The sequence below is a fragment of the Alternaria alternata genome (genome assembly GCF_001642055.1).
Source record: "Alternaria alternata strain SRC1lrK2f unplaced genomic scaffold CC77scaffold_5, whole genome shotgun sequence".
Classification (NCBI taxonomy): domain Eukaryota; kingdom Fungi; phylum Ascomycota; class Dothideomycetes; order Pleosporales; family Pleosporaceae; genus Alternaria; species Alternaria alternata.
In genome coordinates this window covers 1,324,137-1,349,723 of record NW_017306194.1, presented here as the reverse complement: position 1 = coordinate 1,349,723, position 25,587 = coordinate 1,324,137, and the positions used below count along the sequence as shown (strand labels likewise).

Below are 25,587 nucleotides of genomic sequence, written 5' to 3'. Positions count from 1 at the left end.
GTTCACAGTCCTGTCATCATGATTTTACATTGCGATAGCATTCAATACGGTAACATGCAAGCATACGGTCCACAGGATACGTGGCAGGCAACCATGTAGACCATGTATAGAGTCGTGTAAAAGCCAATGCCGGTTCGTATGTGCGCGTAAATATCTCGACAGGGCTGCTTGAACCTCGTAGCTTCCAGTTCCAGGTCTCAGGCCCACCAAAGAAGGGTATATCCATGCAAAAACATCTCTTCCTTTTCCCTCGATATCTCTCCAGCCGACCTGCCCTTTAACTCAACAACTCTTTAATATCTTCAATCCTCTGTACTCTCTTTTCTTCATCGCTCATCATACCCAATGAACTCGCACTGTCTGACGTTAGCATATACCCGAACCACCAACACCACTTCCCCAAACTTACATAAACTTCTTCCTCTCCTGAATCCTAAGCATCTTCTCCTCAATACTCCCCTCCACGCAGAATCTCACAACCTTGACCTCCCTCTCTTGCCCCATCCGATGTACTCGATCGATAGCTTGCGCCTCAACCGCAAAACTCCACCACGGATCCATCATAAACACTTTATTCGCACACGTCAAGTTCAACCCCACACCACCCGCTCTCAAACTCAGTAGCAAAACGTAAGGTTTATGCGACGTGGTAAACTCAGCCAGTATCCGCGCACGCTCTTTCTGTGAAATGGAGCCGTCAAAGCGGAGAAAGGGGATGTGGTCTCGTGTTAGAGCCGGTTCGATGAGATCGAGGAAGGATGTGAATTGGGAGAAAACGACAGTCTTGGCACCTTTTTCTTCTTTGCGAGTTTTCTTGAGGTGCCCTAGGAGGGCTTGAGTTTTTGCGGAGCCGGAGAGACCGATGCGGCGTAGGCTTATGCGGGGGGTTTGTGTAGAGGGAGGCGGTGATACGGAGGCACGGAGGCCGAAGGGATGTTCTTTCTCGTCATCTTCAGTCACATGGTCGTGGCGGACTACTTCGAAGACGTCGCGTGCGTTGATGGGTTCGCGGCAGTTGAAGCAGCGGGGGATTTCGTTCTTGTCGCGCTGGTGGGCTATGTAGTTTAGTAGACATTCTTTGCACGCTGAGTGCCAGCAGCCAGTAACTGCTTGTTCGATCATGGGTTCTTCCGAGCAAATCGGGCATTCGGCTGCAGCTTCATCCTGGATCTGCTTCAGGACGTGTGCGCCAAACTTATTGACATCCTGATCGCCTTCGGCTGTGAAGCGCTCGATGAGACAAGAGAGGTCCATGTCATCTGCTAATCCATTTGCGAGATCTGATGCTAGCGTAGCATCTTCTTCATCAGCGACAATGTTCGCTTTGCGTGTCAAGACAGGATGACAGCATGATTGCCGTAGTCGCAGAATCTGGGCAAAGATTGTCGTGTAGGATTTCATCAGTGTACCGGCTTCTGCGTTGGCACTGAAGAAGCTCTTTGCTCGCAGATAGATGTGGTCGTACACGTCACGCTCAGCCTGTGATAACACAATCTTCTCAACCTCGATTGTCCGTAGGGGCAGTGGTACCAGGGCCTCGCCGTCAGGTGTTTTCATGTCTTTGGTTCGACGAAGTACCAATGGCTCTAGCACAGTTTGTACCACATTCAAAGCACGCACAAAGTCGCCTGATTCAAAAGGAACCGTAATGAACGACTTCCAGAAGGAGAAATTCGCCCATGGCTCGACCTTGAGGAAGCGGACTAGGCTGAACAGGTCCTCGAGACGGTTGACAATGGGGGTTCCAGTAAGCGCCCACCTATGTTTTGCGCTGAGTTCGTAGCAAGCTTTTGCTGTTTTCGATTGTCGGTTCTTGATATAGTGTGCTTCATCAAGGATGATACGGAAGTAGTCGAGCGAGAAAATGCCACCGTGTGAGCCTCGATTTCCATCCTGCGCAATGACCTGATTGTACTCTGACAGTACTGTACCGTAACTCGTGATGACAACGTTGGGCGCATTAGCTGCATTCGATGCGCAGCATAGCTTTTGCAGATTCACAGCCTTTTCCGATCCGTAGTAGACCATAGCCTTCAGCGTACCATCTTTGGACGCCTTTTCAGCTTCGCTATGCCATTGCGCAAGTAGTGACATGGGCGCTATGACTAACGTAGTGTATGGCGCAGGCTCGACATCAGCACTCGCTTTTTGCAACCGCGGCAGACGTTTCGGTGTCGCCAATGTATCGTCGTCGACTTCTGTCCTATGTGTATGGATCAAACTGAGCATTTCGATAGTCTTGCCGAGACCCATCTCATCGGCGAGTATACCACCGAGGCAATTCTGCTCCTGTTTTGGGAACTCTAGCGAAAGCTCGCCGGAGTAGGGATTGACGTAAAACATGGTCTGATCCTCAATGACCGTTACCGGCTGGTTGTCTGCATCTTGTACTGGCCATTGATACTCCTCCCACAATGGATGCATCGAGGTCTCTTTATCCTCTATCGATTGATGTTTCTCTTTGCTGACCATCCAGTATAGTGCCTGCTTCTGGTACTTTCGCAAATCCATGCGGAAAGTCCTGGCTGGCTCCATGGTCGGAGTGTTGAAATCGAATGATTGCGCCTTCTTGTACAGCGAGTCGAGCTGGTCTTGTTCCAGCTCTTCTCCTTCTTCGGCTTCATCAGGAGGTGGTGAAGATGTAGGATCGGCAGGCGTCATCGGCGTTGCTGGTGTGCCACTTTTCGGCTTTGGTTTATCGCTCTTCTTCTCCTCACTCTCTGCCGCTTGTAGTAGGCCTTGTCGCTTATGCTTCGCTGTCGTCTCGTTCTCGCGTGTTGGCTGGAGGTTGATGTTTTCAAAAAGCTTGACCAAACCAATTTGACGCAGGCGAAGGTCTCGTTCATCGGACGATTCCTTTTGCTCGAACAGGTTGATCTCTCGGTTGTTGTCCGGTTTGGCAAACTGTCGCTTGTCGAATGCCGCGCGAATAAAATAAGCCCGCAGCTGCAGATATATGGTGTCGCCGGTCCGTAGCTTGTCCGGAGTGTACACGACCGAGCCTTCAAAAGAGCAGACCTGCTGGTCGAGTAGTACCGACACCCAAGTAGCGGAGTCTTTGTCCAACCTGCCAACTTCCTCGCCCCGCCCGTTCAGAAACCTGACTATGATGTCTGGCTTCTTGAGTTGGATAACCTTCTTCGCCTTGTTTAATTTGGGTTGTGGCTTCATACGCTCGATCCGAATCATCTCGTCGTGTTTCAGCAAGTTGCTTCCGCTTTTGGTGGCCCAGGCTGCAACACCGAAGGAACCAATATATCGTTTGCTAGGCATCTCTCGCAGTATTGTTGGTGTAGACGTCCCCGAGCCTGGTGTGGATGCGGTTGACATTTCGGAATCGGTGCGCTTCATGGCATTCGCTATTGTCATCTGGACGGGCTGCCGGCGGGGCTGGAAGATGGGAGCAGGAATTGGCGGTGACATTTTACTCCACGAACCGTCTAGATAGAGGTTTATTGCTGCCAATTGTAAGCCATACGCCTGAAGTCGCTCATCTGCTTACATACCTCGTTCTACATTGCTGCCGCTCACGTCCTTCAGCTTCCGTAGTACAGTGGCCGAAAGCTCTCCTACAACTGCCTGGAGCATGGCGACATCGAAGCTACCAAAATCAGTCTCCTCGTCGTTTCCGTTGCTTTCGTCTGGTCTTCCTGCGCCATATAGTGGCGGGGACGACGGAGGAGGAGGAGGGTCGGTGGGGTTTGAGCGGACCTGTGGAGGTGAAGAGTCATCTTCTATGAAGAATCGGGGCTTTTTTGCAGGTCTCTCGTCGGGATGTGGCGACTCCATGGTGTTGTGCGATGTCGTTGTTGGTGTTGCGCATTCGCCGCTCTGCATGCAATTCGACGCGTCGACGCGCTTTCACGTGGCGACTGCGGGTGATCGACGTGATAGCGTCATACAACCAGCCAGTCGCCATCCACTCTTTGCGCCTTACCACGCGCAATTGTGTCTACCCCAGATTGTGCATACATCTCGTCATTCTTTAACAACTGCCCAATTTCTCCTTGACCCTCTGTCTGGTCTGCCATGAGTTTTTGCCTTGTACAATAGTTTTCCCCTATCTCAAAAGTTTTCAATGCCACTTCCCAGGCTCCGCACAGCTCCCATTCGGCGCATACACAACTACCCCAGCCCACGACGGAGGCAATTCCACACTACGCCCTGTCTGCAGGATGCGGCTCGTCCCTCCCAAGATGAAATCGCACGTGCTCGAGCATACTGCGCAAACCTAGTCAGAACATACGATGCACCCTCGCATATCCTCCAAACCTTCATACCACAATCCTCCCGAGATGCCTACCTCGCTATCCGCGCCTTCAACGTCGATGTCGCTCGCGTCGCCGATACCACCAGTACACCCACAATTGGCATGATGCGCATGCAGTTCTGGAGAGATACTGTTACCAAGGCATTAGCTGGCACGCCGCCGAAAGAGCCAGTTGCCATTCTCTTAGCACAAGCGGCTGAGGATTTACACGAGCGATCTGATGGAAAGGCACGGCTAAGCAAGAACTGGTTCCACCGCATCATCAATACAAGGGAACAGTATCTAGGCAACCCACCATACCCCACTTTGACCGCACTGGAGAGCTACGCGGAGAACACGTACTCAACAATGCTATATCTGACGTTGTCGGCACTCCCTCAAGCTTCCCTTACCACAGACCACATCGCATCGCACATCGGCAAGGCCATGGGTATCGCCGCTGTACTACGCGGCATCCCACTCATCGCCTTCCCTCCACAACAGCCACTAGGTACAAGCAACTCCATGACAGGCCAATCTGGCCCAACCCAAGGCGCCGTACTTCTTCCCCTCGATGTAATGGCTGAAGCCAACGTCCGCGAAGAAGACGTCTTCCGACAAGGCGCATCTGCTCCCGGTCTGCGCGACGCCATCTTCACAGTTGCAACACGCGCAAACGATCATCTCATCACTGCGCGCGAGATGCTTTCGAAACTACGATCAGAGGGTACACTTGGCCATGACTTTGAACACCAGAATGAGGAGGATCATCAGTATAGTGTGCAGCAGATGAACACAGGGCAGGAGGCGCAATTGGCGGAGGTGGAACAAGCCTTTGGGGTTTTTATGCCGAGTATCGCGACGCAGAGTTGGTTGGATAGGTTACAGGGCGTAGACTTTGATGTCTTCGATGCGAGTCTCAGAAAGGTGGATTGGAAGTTGCCCATGAAGGCTTATTGGGCGTATAGTCGACGGAAGATATGATCTTCAAAAAGAAATGGGATAGTAAAACATGGGACTCTCAAAGCCGCAATGTTTTGGAACGGCTTTGGATACTATTGCCAGGGTATCTGGCAGCGAGGTCAGGAAGAACTGACGAATAAGACCATAAAGGGTATGTGTGATAAATCCTTAAATCTCGGGCCTCGAGTTCATGCTATGCTCAGTACGTTCTTTTATGATGAACTCCGGATTGACTCCGGTGCGGACATATATGCGTTCACAAGGAGATTTTTGTACATGCTCTCCTCACTCCACCCAAACATGTTCGTATCTTCTTTCGTCTTGATCAAATGACCAGTTCACAAGGTAGAGAAGAACATGATTATGACCACTCCGGCTTTTTTGTCATTTTCTCCATTCACAAAAACATGGAATAATGGTAATTGAGGCGGATGATGACACGCAGAGGCATCTTGTTGAATGCAAAAGCTTTAGACCACTCGGCGCGGAAAACAACATCATGATGGTGTCTCTGTATTTTGGTGTTTTTGGTAAACGTAATAGAAGATGGAAGAGAGAGAGCTACCGAGGCAGCGAGACATCTTATACGCACTGGTTGAACGTGCTAACTATTCCATGTGTAGCAGCGGATCTTCTTCTCAGAGGGAAGAAGAAGCGCGCAGTCCACCTAGGTGACATGCCATTGCATTTTAGTTTTGCATACATTTTGCGATTGGAGCAGTAGCCGACTTCGCAATGTCTAGAAAGCAAGCGCGCAGATCATGTATAGTTCAAAGATGGTTTTGGTAGTCGGTGGCGGCGGCAGCGGCAGCAGAGCCATCGATAGGTCTACCATAGCTTTTGTTAAGCATATTTTGGATATCTGAGAATTATTGGTGAGGTGACGAAGGGATTCAAGAGACAACGATTTTATATGTTGTCAAGCTACTCATTCTGAAGCATGAGTTAAGCGAATACCGCGGCGAGAACGACCATGCGCGAGGATATTGCTGACCTTGTTCTTTTAGAAAGGTAACCAGATATTTGAGAGGAAAGCAAGTAGTGGCGCATGTCTTTGCGCAGGCGATTATTCGGACAAGTCAAATTAACGACATCGTGCTCCGACCATACTCCGGTGGGTCGCAGGTTTTGAGAACAGCAGTGGAGCACGTGGTACAAGCCTGAGCATACTGGAGTTAGAACGCAAAGGCAAGATCATGACGTTGTTCTCGTTAGGATTCTCCAAACCATGCCAGAAACATGTCCTGGATTTCAGTGAATTTTGAGGAATTTGAGGAACAAGAATGATGTCGTGGTTTTGAGACAGATTCAATGCCTTTCTCTATACACTAAGCAACACCAAAATCCAGGCAGCCATAGCGAGCGAGGCATCTCAATTTGAAAGATGTAGTGAGTGCTCTTAGGAATTTTGGTTTTCGAGCATATTCAGACATGGGCGCGGTCAGTAGTGTTTTCGAGGACTAGCCCAGCACACTACATGTAGCTCTTCAGTAATGTTCTAGAAAAAGTGGTCAGGGAAGGCTTTTTTCTGAAAGGCTAGGGCTAACATTGCGATAGTGAGTTGACATGAAGAAACACGATGGCGTGTTGGAAGGAGCGTGGCTCATGTCGCTCTTTTCAGCTCGTTTTGAACGAAGCGCACATGACACGTTTGTCTGTAGTTTTAGGGGAAAAGAAGAGAAACGGTACTTGAAAGTCAGAGTAGCAGAGTAGATTTGCGCTCTTAATATATAGTCATGTTGCAAACGAATACGTCTTAGCGAGACCTACACCGTGGTTGAAGCCATTGCGTCAAGCGCGGACAATGCCTGCAACCTTGTCTACGCGTTTCTGATAGCTAGCATAGACATGTTAGAGGCATGAAACATCCGTATTAGAACAAACGCGCGACATACGAAAAAGCTTGTATAGATAGTCAGTATCGCAAGGCGAGGACGCGAGGATAGATCCACAACTCCAATCGCGAGATTTATTGAGCCCCGCCCATCGTACCCAAAACAGTTAGTTCAGGAATTCTGCCTGTCATTCTTCCGCCCTTTACCATATCGCAGTCATCACGAAGAGTGAAAAGCTGTTGCCTTCGTTCTCATATCCTGCATCTCAGTTGGAACGCCAATTGACAATGGCGTCAAACGTGTGTGCCATCGGTCGCAACCCCCTGGCCACCTGCAAGCTAACAACCACAGCAACAACCGAACACATCGCTTACCTGGGCGCCATCGTTCAAAGAGGACGATTCTAGAGTAGGCTTTCTGGACCTACCACGCGAGCTTCGAGATCTAGTCTATCAGTTCGCGTTTCGCGTCCCAGGCGCGATTCTCGTTTACTCGCGCGACCCCTTTGCTGTCCGGCCAGTCGCGAGAGCAATGAACATCCGGCATGGCGGTGACGGACCGATTGAACCGCAACCGCTAAGCACTGGCCAAATACCCGTCGCACTTTGGAGAACATGTCGACAGCTTCGAGCGGAGAGCAGCCCAGTATTTTATGGAATGAACGTCCTCTCTTTCTGGGCTCTAGGCAACATCAACGTCGGACTTGCCAACATGTGTTTAGTAAGGCACGTTGTAACTGAAGCAAGTCCTCGCGGCATCTTTGACAAGTCTCTCGAGCATGTGAGCTATTGCTGGAAGAGACGGTTTTGGCCTGAGGTATTACGCAATGGCGAGGCGATATTAGAAGAGTTTCCAAACTTGGAAACACTGACATTCTCATTGAAGCCGCCGCGTGGGACGACCTTCAAACCGGCTTTCTTCGCTGTGACCAACAAGACTAGGGAGCAGCGTGTTGGTCTGGTTGCTACTTGGATGGGTCAAAGATCTTGGTGGGAAGACGATCGAATGCGTCAGATCTTGCACCTAGAGATGGTACCATCGCCCGGTTTATCGAAAGATGAATACGCAGGTTCGCGATTCGTTCCTGAAGACGACGATGTCTGGGATTGTACAGAGTTTACGGATGCATTCGAGCAGATGAAAGACTCGATGCAGTCGGACGTGCGTGTTGACGCTTCGATCGGATGATCGTGAGAGATTGAGCGTGAGGGAATGACTACGTCAGTTGAAGGATGAGAACCATGAGGTCAAAGAAGGAGTGCTCGATCGCGTGAACCATGTTTCGTCTCTTCCCTGGCATACCCACTACTCGCCGTACCCACCCGAGCCATCACCGAACATCAACCTCATCACCACCACCACAATACGAAGATCAACATCCTCAACATCTCGGCCTACATCACCCCATACCCGCATTGCCACTCCAGATCCTATATTTCTTCCCCGCCAAGACCCCGCAGAGCCGCACAGCCCTGCATACCCCAAATAGGAAATCCTTTCCCGCCCATCGCCTCACCAAACATGGAAGAATACAACAATCCCATCCCATCGCGCACCTCCGATCCCTGGTTGATCAGGCATTCTAGCCCTGACGTCTGATGTTCTAAAGCCACCGGTTCGGCGGGACAGAGCCTTGCCTCATGCGAGTGATCCCCGACAAGGGGCCAGGATGAAGTATAGTGTGCATACCAGGGCGAGCAAGTAAGGTACCCGCTCAAGTGCATGTTATGTGTCATCGGCGTGGTACCGCAAGTGCCGATGCGAGGCGCGCTGGTTGCATGTCATGTATTAGGGATGTGGGGAGACTTGTGTTCTAGAATGCTGTGCTAGCCGTGTAACGTGGGTAAAGACTTTTCTCCGGTAGTGCGACTCGAGGGGCGAATATCGTGAGGTACGTTTTGGGAAGGTGTATCCGATGGGGATGAGTGGTGAAGCGGTGAGGTCTCGACTGGCTGGCAGGTGGAGGCAGGTGGTGCTGGCGACTGACATGTGAAGCTGAGGGGCTGGTGCAGCAGGCTTCCGCCACGTAGCAGCGTCTGCATGTTGGAAAAACAATCACTGGTCGTAGTTTGAGGTCTCTTCAGTGGAGGATGGAATGTGCAGTGGTATGAGAGCGTAGAAGTTGATTCTGCTGATACTATGTATTACTTGCTATTATGTATATCACAACGCGTGATCTGACAGTTGAACTTTTCCTTGTGCTAATGCAAAACGCCTGCTGGATATTCATCCGATGCAAGAGGGGCACCGTACAGGCCCAACTCAAGCAACCCAGCAATGAACCAAAACGCCATACAAAAACAAACAAGAAGAGTGGCGAGCATATGAACGCGACGCCGGGTATATCCTACAGTCCACTAGTGATAGTTCCAAGCAAAATCAGGCCAATGGCACAGTAAGGAGATTCGTGAAGCGTCGATGATTGCATCGTAAATGGGGTATAGATAATGAAAAGAAATGGAAGGGTCAAAGCTACTGCTCCAGGCTGAAGCTACCGGAACGAGAGCTGTTGTTGGACCATGGGAATTCGCAGTCCTCGATGTAAGTGGGCGGGCTAATGGGAACGTCCTCGTACAGAGGGGGCTGCTCCTCGTCCCAGGCGATACCCATACCAGAGCGCTCAGTAAGAACGAGGTGGAACTGGGTACGGAGAACGCGGGCAGCACCAGTAGGAGTAGCCTGGCTGAGCTTCTTCAGTGGTGCCCACTCTTCAGCAACGACCATCTCGATGATAAGGTTGTGCTTAACGCTCATTCCGCTGGGGCTCTCCATGTCGCATAGAGGCTTGAGGCCGACGTTGCAGGCAGCCTGGAACTCTACATCGATTTCGCCCTTCTCGAAGTCGGTCTTCCAGCCAGTCTTGACCTCCTCGCTAGCGATGGCGCGGACATCCTCATGAAGGACGCCTTTGCCCTCACCACCGACCTTGGAGATGTGCTTGGCGCAAGCTGGAGCGATAAACTTCTGGGTTTCTTCGATACGCCAGTTGAGCTTGCGAAGTCTCCAGCGCGTCTGTGAGTCCGCCTTGTTCTGAACGATACCGGATAAGCGCATCTCAATGGGAAAGTCGCCAATCGGGTGGATGACCGGTGGCAGCTTAACCGAAGCGGTTAAATTGGTGGGTGGGAAGATTCGAATGGAGTGCTTTTCGGCACCCGGGAAGATGGCGCGCTTGATGTCAAGGTTACGCTTGTAGGTAATCTTTCCCGATGAGGTAGTGGCAACAGCAGACAGGTAGTAATCGACGGTAGCGAGGCTGCCATGCGTAGTCGCGGGTAGGTGTCCCGGTAGCAAATGGCTAAAGGGGAAAGTGTGTGGACCATGACGCAGGGTGGTAGGATGCGTCAGGAACTCCCACTTGTGGATTTCAGTGGTTTGCGTGCTGCACTCGGCGCAGTGTGGGGCGACAGGCTTCTTAGTGGAAACGATGGCGAGCATGCGCATCTCGAATTTTTCCACGGTGACGTAGGGATCATGAACATTGATGACGAGCTGACCCGAAAAAATTGCGCCAGTCGAAGTTTGCGGGCTGTTGTAGAAGACAATGGGTGGCGACTCGACGCTCATGTTCATGGAAGCCGCACCCTGAGCCTCAACCTTGGGGCTCTTCTTGACTTCTTCCTTTTCCTTCGCGTGCTTGTCATGCTTGTGGCGGTTGAAGATATCCATGACGAGCGACTCTTCCGACTTGGACTTTGCTTTTACGCGGGGTGCGTCGTATGAGTAGACTGGCGGGAGCAGGCCCTCGGCGTGTGGTTTGACGGGGTCCAGTTTAGGCAATGGCGTGGGCGCAACCCTCGCGAGGGTGCTCAACAGACGACCGGGCATGATAAAGAATCCGGGGTAGGGCTGAGATTGAGTGACGTGAGTGGATGATTGTAGTTGAGAATCTGCGAGATAAGGGGCTGGCCAATGGTGTGAAGGCGTGGGCCGCGATCCGATATGCAAGTAATTGATAAGTGCGACGTTCAAGAGTTGACCTTGTGGGAGTGTAGGTGGTTAATAAGTGTCTGTGGCAGGAACATGTTCTGACTTGCAAAGTAACCAAGGGGGTTACTTGGGGTAGGGCGTGGCCTTATTTAAAGGCGTAGACGCATTTTCATGGAAGTTTTACATGAGAGAAACTCGATTTCGCATGATTTCATCGCTAACGCCAGATGCAGGGATGGCGCACGCCACGCTAACGGGTTCGAGCAAGCCCACCCCTGCGCCTTCCATACAATTTTTGGGTCAGGAGGAAGGTACGCACGGCCTGCCGCTCTCGTGATCGTCCTGTAACTGTCGTGCCTGCCGACTAAAAAGACGTCAACAACCTTCTCAGCTGAGCTTGTACCAGAAAGAGTGATTATTCACGCCCAACTAACTTTGCTATGCATCACCACGCACACGCTGTTATGCTGACCGCCGATTGATCACCATAGCCGAATGCACTCCGAAATTCAGCTTGTGCTTTTCCCGCCGCCAACAAGGCACCGTGGTGGCTTGATGCATCACCGGCCAACATATGTGACTCGCCGACGGCCTTTCTCTCCAGCACACATTATACCAGACTGTCTCCACCGGAAAACCCTGGGGCTCTCGTCCATCGCAACGGCAGACTTTCCGCCCGCTAGCATTCATTCGCTGACGCACATCTGATGCGCTGTTCCCCGCAACATGGCGTTATGATCGCCTCAGAAGTGTGACTCTGGGGATGAACTTTCGAGCATCTCCTCGGACTGCCCATCACCGGAGCGCCTCCCCGCATTCTTCAGGGGCGCGAACCGTCACCGCAGAATGTGCACCTGACACTTGTCTGGGCAATCACCGTGTGCTCTACTCGCCTACATTGCGTATTGCTAATTGTGCAACGTCTTCGTCAATTCACAGTCATGTTGGTCGTGCATCGCGATGTTCATCGATGCCAAGGCGCGCCGTCGTTAGGTAATGCGTTGAATTTTTCCTCACACCCACCGTGGTGCGAATACAAACGCTGACTGGGTACTCCACCTATCCCAGATCCTTTACAGCTTCTTTACACACTTTGGCGTTCCGGCCCGATATTGGCTGTTACCTGAGGTGGCTCGTGTGAGAGCATCCACTGTTGGGAGACCAGACTGGTCTACATTACTCGATGGAAACACCAGCGGTTCCGCTCACGCAAGCAGTTTCGCGTCGGAGAGGCCCGACGTCTACATGTGGGTCAGGGCAGGCCAGGCTCCAAAACACCAGCTTGCGAATCTCACGATACTTCGCTTAACGCTTAACAACGGTGACGCTTGCATGGCGTCCGCGATCTGCCAAGAGCAGGGTTCCCGATCCGGTAAAATTATTGCAACCTCTGCATCCCTGACTTCTTCGTACCATTCTACACCGGTGCATTGAGCCCGTGTGGCGCACCCATGGTTCGTTCAGGGATCTCATTCCCGTTGTCGACATGTGCGTCTTGGGCTGGCATGCCACGCGTGTTCAGAGTCATCATGTCGAAATCTGACGTGCACCTGGCGCCATCCAATGGCCCGTGAACGTGCTATGGCACCATGTTGGCAGCATCGAACAACGTCTCACCGCTCGCACGGTTTCTGGAAGCAGACATAACTCGCGGTGTCTAGACTTCTAGTGAATGCACCTGCATTGCGGCTCTTCGTAGCCTCATTAGGGCACAAAGCTTCGATCTAGGACGGCCCGATTCGGTATACCTTTCTCGAACTTCATCAACCGTCTCATGTCGATGGCGTACGGCGCTTCCGCTGTGGCGCTCCTGATATCGGCGTCTCCTCCGTCGTATTCAGCCTTTTATTATTATCGCGCACCAAAGTAGTCTTCCAAAGCGCTTCTAGTGCCCTCGGCTTCGCTTTTCTCTATGGAATGCCGAAGAACCCCGGATTTGTATGCGGAGTAAATGTCCGAAGTACATCTTTTCATTCCGAACACCGGCGGCAGCAATACCGTAACACCAAGCTTTATGCTCCAAGTCCACGGAACCCCATCCTGGCTCATGCGAAATTTCTTCACATGTCAATGACAGGTGTGACACGCAAGCGCGTCAGGAGAACACGTCTCACGGACACGCCTCACACGCCTTACACCAAGTGGATCTCGTTTCGCGAGGAATGGTTTTTCGCGACGAGCATACCCACACCAGCGCACCGCTAGTACCCGCGCATAAACAGTACTACGATCTCCTTTTACACCTGTCGATCTGCCGTAGAAAGTATGCAACTGTTCCCTCTAGTACTTACAGCAAGATTTTCAATTTCTCCACAAAACACCAAGGCAGCGCAAGCACGCAATATCACGGTTCCTGTTTCTAGGAGAATTACCTGAAGACGTCGAGGAACTGCAATCGTGCTGCTTACGTTGGTTTTGAGCCAGGACAAGACAATTTTTCAGTTCGGCTTCAGAATCAGCAGACATCTGGAGTATCGTCCATGGTGACTTATACTCAAGCTTCTTCCACAGCTGACTCCAGGAAAGATGATGGGTAGGTGCGATCCGCGTTCCACTTCGTCAACCCTGGTACGGAAGATATTGCAAACTCCTCCCTAGCATCGTGTGGAGTAGGTGGGTAAATTTTTGGCGTCAAGCTAACTCGCTTCTCGCGTGTGACATCGCAGACTTTTCTCAGGGATCCCTAATCCTCCAAGTGTGCCTGAGATGAATTCCCCGCGACCAGGTTTAGTAAAATCCTTCAAGAATGGTTCTCCAAAAGCGAAATGCGAACAACGGCTAAGTGCAGAAGTCAGGCACATATGCATAATAACTTGTCGTTGGCAAATGCATCAATTCATTAGATCGTGCTATATGCCATGTAGACCTCCACCCATCTCATTTTCCGAACCTTAGACTCCATTCTATGCAAGCCATGTTGGTATCATCAAGTGGTATCGTAGATCTACTCGTCATCCTCATCCGCCTCGTCGTTAACAACGTTGAAGAAGCGGAGCTCGTAGACGCCCTTGGAGGTGGAAACGACGCGGAGCCAGTCACGGAGCTGCTGCTTCTTGAGGAACTTCTTGGTGCTGTCATGGCATTAGCTTGTACCCTTTACCATTGCGAGATGCAGAATTGAACGTACAGGTACTTCAAGTAGCGGCCGGAGAACTCCTGGTGCGCAATGACCTCGATCTTGCCATCGCCCTGCTGGCTGATCTGGATGGTGTCGCCAAGGTTACCAGTGCGGCCCTCGACCTTGATGCGGTCGTGGAGGAACTTCTCGAAAGCCTGGATGTCGAAGATCTTGTCGTTGACGGGCTGCGAGCAGTTGATGATGAACTTCTTGGTGATCTTCTGGCCCTTCTTGGCGGCGGTGCTGCGCTTCTGTAATACAGGTACTTAGCCTACTGTTCATTTGTGCGCGGGGTGCTGTTGCTCCCTTGCGCTGGACAGCAAAGCAGTTGTACGTACGGTTGTGGACATTTTGGCGGTTTGGAGGAGGTGGGGAGCGCAAAGAAATGGATATCCTGCGTCTGTCGTAGAGGGGTTGAAGGATAAGAAATCGTCGCGCGGTGCGCAGGAAGTTCGAGCTGCTCAAAATTGCCGGCGCGTTGGTGGGGTACTAGTCCCAAAGGGGATAGTTGCGCTAATCGTTCGAGCTCCGGTCATTGGTCGAGCTTTTTGAGGTTATCACGTTTCAGACACCTTCGACTGTATACATCATGAATGAGTTAAGAAGCACGGAGAAAATCGTCGCTCATCTCAATTAACTCACAACACCTACACTGCATCGGCGCGGTAGTCCTCTGGAACTAATGCAAAGCTTGCGTACTGCAAGAACTCTCCTTGAAGCAGGGATGGGTAATTGTGGGCTGCGCTGCTTTCAATTGTCTCCATGAAAGTTACATAGAGAAGAAAATTCATGTTGAGCATATTGCGCCTGAGTAGGGCGCTCTTTGTTTGGCTGTCGTGATGGAGGTGAGGAAGGGGACGAATGGGGAAATTTACGAACCACAAGGTCAAATGTGCGCATCCGAACTTCAATGGATGCATATTCACAGAGTGCAGCACTCGCTGATCAGATGTTAGCCTCTACTATCGCTTTCTTTACTCAAAACTGAAATGATGAGATCAGATTTTGAGGTAGTGGACGGCCGCCAAAAGAGCACTATGGATTCGTGTGAGCGAAGAGGTACAAGTGAGGCATTGCTACGGGCCAGTTTTTGGCATGGCGTGGAAAGATTACTACGATGAAGATCTTTCACTACCTGATCAAGCTACGGGCCATTCATTCTTCGTGACTAGTATGTGTCTCTCCCTACCCACAGCACTCTCCATCGCGATAATATTCCTCGCCCTTACACAGACTCCCCTGCTGCAGGTGCATACCGAACGCAAAGACCGAGAGCAGGCCCCGGGTGTACAGGATGACCGCAGTAGGCGCAGCCGTTGTCAACGCAATCAGAATCCTTTATACAACCGTATTGGTAGCACGCTTGTCGCTTCTCGATTATGTCCAACAAGTCTCTCGGATGATGCCTAGGGGATATATCTCCTCGCTATGTCTCGTTCATCAGGTACAAGGCCAGCTTAAGGCTAGGAGAGGGGGACTGACCTTTTCCTTAGATGAGTCCGGGATGGCTACCGCTGCGACCGCGAAGGTAAAGAGGGCGACGATTGATGAGCGCATGCTTGGCAAGGTAGTATGGGGGTGATGGTGTCGTATATCTCGTATCAATTGGTGACTGACGACAGAAGACTAGAAAAGAGAATACATGCTTCTCAAAATGAGTATTCATGAATAATGGCCACTGGGTGTCTCTCGCTGTTCATCTCGGCACAACATGTCTATAGCACATATATGGGGACATCTAAATTGGCCAAGGGAACAGTCAATAGTCGTGAACACCTCCTGGGAAATGGTAGCCATACGATATGTCCAGGTTGCGCAATCATCCCAAAGTTGTTCCGAGAGAAAGTGCGATAACCTCTTACGAAACTCCTTCGCAGATTTCCAACAGCATCTTTAGCTCGCTTCCCCGGTTATATATCCTCGTTTGGAGATGGATAGGCGCTGTGCATCAAGCAATCATGTGTTACTGTGGCACAGTCAATTTCGCAACTCTTGGCGTTCATCTGCTTCCTCCATGAAAGATGTGGTCAAGAACCGGCTGTTCGCACGTCGGAAGCGTGTTGTGCAAGTCCTGGACAGCGCTCGCGGGAATAGACTATTAGGCCTCGATGTTATCCAGGCTAGTTCCTCAGTAGTGCTTCGTAGTCCATTGCTCTGGTGTTATCTCCATGTAAGATGACGATAATGTCTAAGTTGTAAGTATAACTGAGCGTGTACGCGAGGGGTATTCACAGTCTCGGGCCTTGTTGGTAGCTGTAATTTTACGGTGCAGATACTGCTGCGCCATCTCGATCAATCATAAAGACATGTCGCGAAGGATATATGCGCTTGGATCGATGAATATGTGAGACCATATCGCACGGAGTCGTAACATCTCGAGACTTAGAGTGCGGAGATATGACGTTGCGAGGCGGCAAGGCGGATCTCGGAAATAATGTACATCACGTGGTCAGATGAGCCACTTCAAAAAGAGGATAGCGCTTTAAGCCTTCCGAGACCCGCGTACCTTCGACGAATGTGACGCGGCCTTCATGATAACCACGTCGAAACAACGGATAAGACGTGCCGTTCACGGCACTATCGGTCTGATGTGGCGATCTACGACTACGGATTCTATTTGAGTTTCATCCCTTCCTGAAAAATCGTGGATAAGGCGCCCAATGTGGCATTGCTGCTAGGCAGACACGCGAGAGGCCTAAAACCCTCCATCATTTGGGTTAGAGTCGCAGAATTCATATAAGCCTTGGTTGATTTACATCTAAAGCTACGAAGCTCATCTTCTGCATTCTTCCATCATCCATCTCGAACTGATACACAAGTCACAACCATGCGCTTCTCACCAACGATGCGCAATGTTGTCCTCCAAGCAACCGCGATCTGTACTATCTCGTTGCTTTACACCCACTACGTCTCCGAAAACATGTTCGATGCAGTAATCCATGACGAGACTTTCAGCCATCTGGCTGGGATGTTTGACAATGCGACCGCTGCCGAGCAGGCCCACAATGCGCGTCTGGAAAAGATGCAGAAGAGTGTGATTCCCAAAGACGAGGCTGATAATTACGTGATGCGCACCGTCAACGAGACGAACGGCACCACGTGGAGCTATTTTGTCCCGAAGAATCAAACCGAGGCTATCCCCACTACGAAAAACGCTACAAAAGAATCTTTCTACGGCCGAGAACTACCAAGGGAGGTGCTGATCGTATTCATTCTCGTGATACTTCAGTATTGGTGGTTCGTTGGACTAGAGAAGATTCTGCCCGCTCGACCTAGACGTCGAGATGTCACGTATCAGGGAAAAGAGAAGATGGAAGAAAGTGAGGATAGAGAAGAAGAAGTCGTTAAGAAGTGGATCGCACAGGGTAGGGTGAATCGGGCGTCGTTGAACATCTGCAATACATTCTTGAAATGGGTGCTCGAACTGACGGTGGGGACGCTGTGGTTTTTGACGGTGCAGCATGTACTCCGGCAGCTTCTGAAGTTGAACTCGCCAATGTCCGTCTTTGTCGGGCTGAAAAGCGTAAGATCCTATGCCTGCCGTCCATTTCGGGATAAAACTAACCTCCATCATCAGCACCTTATTTTCGGCTTCCTAGGCACATTTTTCTCCGTCGCGCCGTTTGTTCGCCTCATCGCCTTCGTCGTTGTCCCAGCGTACAAGCAGATCCTCTTCATCGAAGCCATTGAGCTAGTGTGGGCAGTCTTCACCATGCAGTTCCTACGCATGATGGCTTCATGGGCAGTCAAAACGGAGTTTGTACAGACAGTGATGCGGAACGTGACAGGAGAGATGGAGCGAAACCCTGATAAATTCCGGGGAGCTGGTGCTGGAGAACTGTAAGCTTATGACTGGGAATGTTTACTTTTCTTCGTGTCTTGCTCTATAGTACAGCCCAATCGTTACTGCGAGCATACTCGTACAAATCATTGTCTCTCATACTTCCTTCAAACATTGGTTTTCCCATCTTTCCCGATTCCTTTTCATATTTCAGCCACATGAGTGCCTCCTTTACTAAATCCGATGGTCCGGCCACAGTTGGTACACGCCACTCACCCCCTTCCTGATTGACAAAGTCCCCGTTAGCACGATCCTGTGCCTGCGCAATATGTTGTGCGTGTTCGATAGTCGATATGGATGCCCAAGACACTGCACGCGCTTTCTCCTTATGTTCAAGATGGAGCCCGGCAGGAAACTTTCCCTTAGGCTCAGGATGCAGATCAAAGGTTGAAGTCGATGCGTGAGGTGTTGGCGGAAGTGACTTGTCGAATAGTAAGGGATGACGTCCAGGATTCATGCACCGAGCCTCCCAGCCCATTCGCGAGGGTGCTGGCGCTGCTGGTGCTCTGGTGGGCGAGCTCGAAGCACTCTTCTTTGGCTTCTTCGCCAGGAGTCTTTGTCTCAGCTTGTTGAGACAAGTTAGAAACATGGCCAAAAGCTCTGCATATTGCTTGTATATCTTCCTTAATAGTCGTCGCGGCTTAGGTGATGAAGGCATAGGCTCTTCCACGGGCCTGGGGCTAACATGTTCTCCATACACCTCATCACTCCGCATTGCTGACAGACTTGCGTTTCTGAATGTCTTTTGACTTCTAATTCTGAGTATATTCCCTGGGAAATCACTTCTCGCCGGAAACACCTGGTGTCGGTCACTCCGAAATGATAATTCTCTTGGAATCGCATCAAATCGCATAAAACAATCCGATTCGTGCACCTTCGTGAGACCGATATCATGTGGCTGCTGGTGATATTGGCTCGATGACGCAGAGCGGCGGTAGAATGGCGGAGGCGGAGCTGGCCGAGGATTCTCCAACCAACTCTCAGCTCTGAGATCTAACACGCTGTCGCTTTCTGGAACAAACACACCCTCAGAAGTTCCATGTTGAAGGCGTCGGGGTCTCGTGAACGGCCTCTCTCGAACTAATCCGCCCTTTGCTGCTCTTGTCTCTAGTAACACTGGGTGTCTAGTCTTTGATCCAGTCAGGTTGTCAGAACCAATGTAGTGCGGCGAAAGGAGCAACTTACCTGCACGTGCTTCTGATATATTCATATGCATTTTTTCAAGCTTCGAGACAGTGGGTCCGTCCCTTATAAACTCCATGGCAGTACACAGGTCGGACTGCTGAGGCCAGCGACGTAACGTGACGGCGCGATCAACAGGCGAAGGAGGGGGTTTTACTGTCTCTGTGGAAAGAGTACTAGAGTTGCGGAAAGCACGAAGCCGGTAGCCTGCGCTTCGCGTTTGGCTGGCCAGATCATCCCACTCACATCGCCAGTCCTCGCTGTCGTATTCAAGATCTGCCTCGCTACCAGCACCACCCCTCAACCGCGGATCGGGATCCGCTACAATAGCGCTCACAGATGCGACGACGCTCTTCTGCGGCAAATTGCTCTTCTTCCATGGTCTACGAGCTCCGCTCTTCGGCTTCGGAGCCTCCTCTTCATGCCTAAGACTCTGGTCACTAGAGGCATACTCTTCTTCAAGAAAGACTCCTTGGCAATATTCGCAATGTTCTCGATGTTTATCTAACTGTGTAGCCCACTCCTCACAGTGTGCACTTTTAGTGTACCTGAAACCTCTGGAGCTTTTGTCCTTGAACTGAGGGCTCAGTCTCCTGATATGTTGCCAGTCAAAGCGACGGATATCATCTTCACGCTGTTGCATGAATTTGGGAGGGAACATGAAACGGCCAAGTCGTAGGCTCAATGGTCCTTTTCCAATGGCGATCTCTTCACCTTTGAGTACGCGACAAGGCGGTGGCTCAATAGTGCCGTAAGACGCTGGGGTGTTCGGAGGTGCGCTTGACGGAGGAGTCAGCTGTGGGTGACAGAGCGGAGACTTTTGGTGGCTATGTGAAGTGTGAGACCAATATTCTGGATCACTACCACCGCCACGGACCGATACCATAGGTGATGGCTCAGAGATAGTTGATGATTGCGGATGGGGAATCTTATAGTACGACTCGCTACCGTACACGGAACGGGTCTGGCATGCGCAGGATCTTAGCCAGTCGATCGTATTGTCGGTATCGACTGGATCATCAAACGAGTTCACCAAGTCCCCAATGTCTTGGTAATAGTCCTTCTCTCCTTCGCTCGACGTACTGTTAGTCCGGGTATCATCGTTCGACCTTTCTGCACTCGATTCAAAATCATGCTTTTCTATGGGCTTCTCAAGGCTTCCCGCATCTGCGTTCGACACCTGCCACGCAATTATTCTCGTCTTGCAATCCAGTTGGCACCCTGTAAGAATTTCTGGTATATCAATAGTGATTCGCTCATCGCTCACATCTTCAGGTAGATAAATACCCATATCTTCACGGATCTTTATAATTTCCAGGATGCGCGCAACGTGCGGATCATCTCGGAGATCTTCTCTTTCACTCCCCTTTTTGAGCATCTCGTGGATCTCTGGTAATGTGGAGTTGTAGGAAAATAGGTAGATACGTGGAGGAGTATCGGAAAAGACGATCGTAGATCTTTGTGGGTAATAGACGAAAGAGTTGGCTGTAGTAACAGTGCTCGAATAAGAAGAATCAGATGGCGCTGTTGTTGCCGCATTCTGTCCGGTCTCAGCATCACTCGTCGGTCTTGTTTGTAGCAATGCTTCCTCGTCACCACCTCGTATCGTTTCCAGACCCGGTGACCTATTGCGATCCTCGTAAGCTGGAATTGTTTCTTCCCCACAGGTACAAGCGACAGAGATATCACTATCCGCCACTAGATGATGAAGAAGTGTCCTAAGGTTCTGGTACTCGTCAGCCATAGCCCTCTTGTCTGCTTCTGCAGCCTCGAGCTGCTCTTCCAAGTCCACTTGTACATTCATATGCCACTGTAGATCTTGAATGAGGCTATCGTTCATCTCCCGAAAGGTCTCAAGTTCGCGTTCGAGAGAGGAATTGCGCGTTTCGGCCGCTGTGGCCACGGTCATCCAAGCTTGTACGCGTTGTTCCGGAGAATCTGTCATGAGAGCGATCCTAGCTTCTTCCATGAGGCTATCGTAGATACGCTTAAACTCATCTAATAAGTCATCTTCGTCGGTAGGCCATGGGGTCTGGATTGGTTCATCGCCGGCTCCGCCACGGATATGTGGAACAGCTACCTCCCGTGTGCGGTTCATAAGAAAGAGGTTGTTGTCGTTGACCATATACATGTCTCCATCATCCTTCTTTTCACCAAAGTCCCAGTATCTCCGTGTCAGAATATCCCAACTAAGTCCCATCTTTTCCCACATATCTGCAATCGCTTTCTTGAACACTTGCTTTGACTGTATCTTGTGGAGCTCCACATCCTGCCATTGCCCATCACCACAACCTTTCTGCTTCCATGCTTCCTGTTGCACGACTTCTTCTGCTGCTCCTGTGGGGAAATAATAAATTGTCGCGGCGCTGTGAAAGACTAGCTCGGGTTTCGTGCAACCGGGAACGATGAACCCTGGAGGCAGGTATACGATGATGTAGTTGATCGTCGAATCTCCGACTCGTGACGTGGCTCGCTGGCAAAGGAGATGCGGTGATACTGACATGGAGCTACGAACTTCAGCGCTAGCATGATCGCAACTGCCATTGCCTTCACATTCTGCTTCGTCACTGCCGCCACGTAAGTTGATATTTATGTCTCCCTTGTTCTTTTGATAGAAAATGGGCGTCAAGATCGGGTTAGAAGGAGTTTGCTTGGGAATATTCGCTGCTTTACTGTCGCCGTCCTTGGCCGTTATATGGGAACCGGTTGGTTGGAAGAGATCCTCTCGGTGCGCCGCTACCGTGAGCGTTCGAATCTGCGCCTCTAATCGTTCAACCTTTTGTCTCAACTCCTGGATAATCTCATCCTTGTCATTAATACTCGGAAATTCGCCCTGCGCCAGTAAATCCGCCTGATCCCAATTTGTGTACCCTCCATAGTCGTACACAAACTCTTCGTCTTCGTCCCGGCCACCCATACCACCTCTTAACGGCATGTTCTCATCTACGCTTTCAAACTCGTCCAAGCCTTCACTACATGTATAGTACGGCTCATCGTCATCGTCGTCGTCTTTTTCTTCTTCTTGGTCGCTATAGATTGCCCCAAGCAATACCGGTATGCTCTCAACAGCCAGCTTCCACTCTGTTTCTTGGGCATCGAGTCGGTTTGTCAGATGCTTAATCTGCATCTCCGTTCTCTCTAAGCGGTCCTGGAGCTTGAGGATGGACCTCTCCGTTTCGATCTGCCGTAGTGTTTCTCTGTCGTTGTGTCGTGGCTGTCGCTGCTCGGGGCTAGGCGCGTTGCTACGCTCGAACCAATATGCCATGTGTGAAAGATTCGCATCTGCAAGTCGGTTTTCGGTTTCTGGCTCTGAGGCATGATCCATAGGCATACCATCTTGCCAAAACTTCGCCATATCTTCCCATCCACCCTCGAAATAGCGACCAGCTGCCTCATGCTCATTCTCTTGCATATCGTCTTTTTTCAGAGACACCTCATCTACGAGCACCTGCATCACATTTCCTCCAGCATCAAGATCTCCATCCCGCGCCGCATTCTCTTCAGACAACGTCTCATCTTTCCCCTTTAGCATCGTGTTTTCATCTCTCAGTGTGATAATGTCTTGCTTAAGGTCTTCCTCTATTCCTTGGACTTCTGCAATCCGAGTTTTCGCCGTCATGAGTTCGTGAGATAATGCTTCTCGTAGTCGAGGGGTATACACGCCACAGCAATCAACCACGTGCTTGGCTGCAGCGATGAGTTCATAGAGGTCGCGGAGGTTGTCAGGGTGCATCTGTGTAGGACGTAAGTGGGTCGGGACAGTCCGATCGAGTTGGATTGGGTCATTGTTGTTGTTATGGCCGCTGTGATGGTTCGCAGGCGGTGGGGGCGATGGTTGTGTCATAATCCTCTCCCAGGAGTAGGTCAGTGATTTCTAGTAGGCAGGCCGAAATGTAAGTAGAAGAAAGGCGTCTGAGCAAGTATAGAACGTGCTTCTCGCAGAGGAGAGGTATTAGGTTGAAGTATTGAGTTCGTGGCTGTCAAAGTGTTGAGCTTAATATGGCAAGAGGAAGAGAATATGCAAAGAAAACTGCTGGAATACAATGACTTTATGTAGAGAAAGAGAAGCCAGTCAAGTATGGCACACTCTTCAAGAGAAGACAAAAAGGCGTGAAGCCACGTAGTATACTTGAAGCAACGCGCCTAATGGAAGCGTCGTTGTTGTGACTGATGAGCTCTGTTGAACAACAATATCCCGAATGATTTTCAGGAAGCAGGGAAATGAGAATACAAAAACAGAGAAAATGTGTGAAGATTCCCACATCCACCCTATACGTGCGAAAAAGTGGCAAACATCATGTGTACAGCAGTCACTGATATGGTGACGTGGAGGAAAACGCAAACGGTTGAGAGAAAGATACAATTGTTACGCTACGCGTACAGAACCCAGAGTATATTCGCTTGACAACAAGAGCCGCTCATGGGGCCTACAAACCATATTTGGGTATACCGTGCTATGATGCCCTTGTAGTATTGCGCCGTTACAGAAGAAGTGCAAGACATGTTGAAAGAAGAAGAAGAAGCCCAGAACTGAACACCGCCTAGCCCGTTACCGAAAACCCATATTCGCTAAATCTGAGGCCGTAAAAAGGGAAGACGTAAACTCTAAAAAGGATTACAAGACTCTAGAGACGTGGCAGCCGTGAAGCAACGGACACAGCCACGTGTTAAACACCAAACCCCACGTTGGAAGATACCCGAACGCCATGCACGTCGAACATGCCAGACGCAAAAGGGGATAAAACACTTTTAGTTTAGCTGCCGACTCGCTCCGAAACACGACCGCGGGTCTCGATTTGCTCGACACGATCCTTGGAAGAGTCGGAGCGCTTCATGCGGGATCGGGCCAAGGCGGCTGCGGCTTCTTCGTGTTCCCGAGCCAAGCGTCGGAGCGCGATCTTGGCCTCTTCAAGAGGTATACTGTCGCTGCGCTTGGGACTGCTTTGTCGCGACGGGCGTTGGCTTCCTGGGTTCGAAGTTGGAGTTGGAGGCTGATAGCGAACGCTATTGGCCCGGGTGCTAGCAACGCTGAAGCCGTTCTTGGTACTACCAGGACGGCTAGTGCGGTACTCAGTGCTGACGGACTCTTGGCTGCGGTTGTCGGCATCGCGAGCGGGGGAGTTCTTTCGAGACCGGACGTAGTTGGGGTCATCGCGCTTGATCATGTGACGAAACTGTTGGGTCTGCTGATCGAGAACCCACCGTTGATAACCCGCAGCGCCGTTTGCGTTACCAGGGATGAAAGTGTCGTTTTCGTCCCAGCATCTGACCCAAGCCACGTCGTCAACCCGGAAGAAACCGGCCTTGACTTCTTTGCCTTTGTCGTTCTTGACCATGACGGTCTTCTTTCGCTTGTTGAACTCAGGCTCCAGGAAGTAACGGCCGATGGCATGAGAGTACTTGAGTGGAACAGGTTGGTCCAGTGGAGTGTATTCCTTGCCGTTTGACGACTTTACAGATGGCTTGGGGTTGCTTTCTGGTTTGGATTCGTCCTTGAGAGTTGCGATCAGGAACCAGCCTCGACCGGGGATGCTCTCGTACTGTCCGGGTACTGGACTGGACCATTCTTCAACGACCCTTGACTGATCGATCTTGTTTGATTTGAACCATTTGTGCGGCGCAAAGGCCTTTTGAGTGGCTACGAAGAGGTTGGGTGCCATTTTGATAGTACTTGGAAATGGTTGGAGAGGAAAGTCCTTGCACAGGATCTGTCGTCGAAGTAAAGCACGTGGATGGTGATCGTCAGTGGCGATGTGGGATGCTCAGAGATTCTGCTTGGTCCGTAGGCGAGGTTGAAGATCCGGTATCGTGACAACGAAAATTGAATGTGACTAGCCGAAGACCGCCGGTCACTGCGTGCAGATGCACGACTGTGGTCGCTATGAGGAGCGCGGCAAGCCTTCGACGAGACGTGATTCACTGAGCAGCGCGTGAAAGGGAGATAGAATCCTCGAAACAAAGACAGCTGGGGTGTCGAAATATTTAAAAGACGGGAGCTAGTTTAGTGCTGGGTCTGAAAATCTTTCCCAGGCTGACGGAAGGGAAATTGGGATGCGCTTCGACCTACCGTGGGTACAAGTGTGGGCCATGGACCGGGGGAGAAATAGTCAGACCTCATATGCCAATGCGAGGTCGTACGTCGCCTCCGAGCGTATCGGACCCTCTCATCAGGGAAAACGGGCCTCATCAAAGCATTCGTCATGGCACACTGCCTCAATCAGCTATTCTCAGCTGTACACGTTCCCGGTTCTTTCCTCTCCTGCGCCCACACGGATCCGCTGATTGTCGTGGTCGCATGCCAGGCTCCGCATCCGTACCTCCCTCGCAGCAACCCACATCCGTTGATAAAGTGCAGCCATGGGCCAATCACCGCGTCTTGCAGCCACCCGTGGACGGATAATGCCTGATAACGCGACGCACAAAGGGCGATTGTTTCCAGCAGACGCCTGAGTGTGTGAAATTGCAAGGG

General features: G+C 50.9%; 8 protein-coding genes across 8 annotated transcripts; 3 read left to right on the top strand and 5 right to left on the bottom strand.

The window, feature by feature from the left end:
- Positions 1-32: 32 nt before the first annotated feature.
- CC77DRAFT_1018280 (hypothetical protein) lies at positions 33-3,813 on the bottom strand. The gene is made up of 3 exons (XM_018524585.1): positions 3,507-3,813; positions 410-3,458; positions 33-356 (listed from the first exon to the last, which is right to left on the bottom strand). The coding sequence occupies exons 1-3, from the start codon at positions 3,787-3,789 to the stop codon at positions 278-280; spliced, it is 3,411 nt and encodes a 1,136-aa protein (XP_018388887.1). The 5' UTR covers positions 3,790-3,813; the 3' UTR covers positions 33-277.
- Positions 3,814-3,893: 80 nt separating this feature from the next.
- Positions 3,894-5,430, top strand: CC77DRAFT_720570 (hypothetical protein). Its single transcript, XM_018532896.1, has one exon. The coding sequence runs from the start codon at positions 4,079-4,081 to the stop codon at positions 5,231-5,233; it is 1,155 nt and encodes a 384-aa protein (XP_018388886.1). The 5' UTR covers positions 3,894-4,078; the 3' UTR covers positions 5,234-5,430.
- A 1,904-nt stretch (positions 5,431-7,334) lies between these two features.
- CC77DRAFT_1059155 (hypothetical protein) lies at positions 7,335-8,235 on the top strand (the record flags this gene model as incomplete). Its single annotated transcript, XM_018528200.1, has 2 exons — positions 7,335-7,346; positions 7,399-8,235. The coding sequence occupies 2 exons, from the start codon at positions 7,335-7,337 to the stop codon at positions 8,233-8,235; spliced, it is 849 nt and encodes a 282-aa protein (XP_018388885.1).
- Positions 8,236-9,176: 941 nt separating this feature from the next.
- On the bottom strand, positions 9,177-11,066 carry CC77DRAFT_1018276 (hypothetical protein). The gene has a single exon (XM_018524584.1). The coding sequence runs from the start codon at positions 10,873-10,875 to the stop codon at positions 9,520-9,522; it is 1,356 nt and encodes a 451-aa protein (XP_018388884.1). The 5' UTR covers positions 10,876-11,066; the 3' UTR covers positions 9,177-9,519.
- Positions 11,067-13,772: 2,706 nt separating this feature from the next.
- Positions 13,773-14,505, bottom strand: CC77DRAFT_984414 (ribosomal protein L22e). Its single transcript, XM_018536174.1, has 3 exons — positions 14,434-14,505; positions 14,105-14,346; positions 13,773-14,048 (listed from the first exon to the last, which is right to left on the bottom strand). Exons 1-3 carry the CDS (start codon positions 14,443-14,445, stop codon positions 13,922-13,924), a joined length of 381 nt encoding a protein of 126 aa, XP_018388883.1. The 5' UTR covers positions 14,446-14,505; the 3' UTR covers positions 13,773-13,921.
- Positions 14,506-16,922: 2,417 nt separating this feature from the next.
- Positions 16,923-17,939, top strand: CC77DRAFT_1006810 (hypothetical protein; the record flags this gene model as incomplete). Its single annotated transcript, XM_018523440.1, has 2 exons — positions 16,923-17,618; positions 17,673-17,939. 2 exons carry the CDS (start codon positions 16,923-16,925, stop codon positions 17,937-17,939), a joined length of 963 nt encoding a protein of 320 aa, XP_018388882.1.
- A 1,104-nt stretch (positions 17,940-19,043) lies between these two features.
- On the bottom strand, positions 19,044-22,962 carry CC77DRAFT_1006809 (hypothetical protein; the record flags this gene model as incomplete). Its single annotated transcript, XM_018523439.1, has 2 exons — positions 19,044-19,060; positions 19,122-22,962. The coding sequence occupies 2 exons, from the start codon at positions 22,960-22,962 to the stop codon at positions 19,044-19,046; spliced, it is 3,858 nt and encodes a 1,285-aa protein (XP_018388881.1).
- A 455-nt stretch (positions 22,963-23,417) lies between these two features.
- CC77DRAFT_720283 (hypothetical protein) lies at positions 23,418-24,974 on the bottom strand. The gene has a single exon (XM_018532895.1). It carries the CDS (start codon positions 24,776-24,778, stop codon positions 23,873-23,875), a length of 906 nt encoding a protein of 301 aa, XP_018388880.1. The 5' UTR covers positions 24,779-24,974; the 3' UTR covers positions 23,418-23,872.
- Between the last annotated feature and the right edge of the window lie 613 nt (positions 24,975-25,587).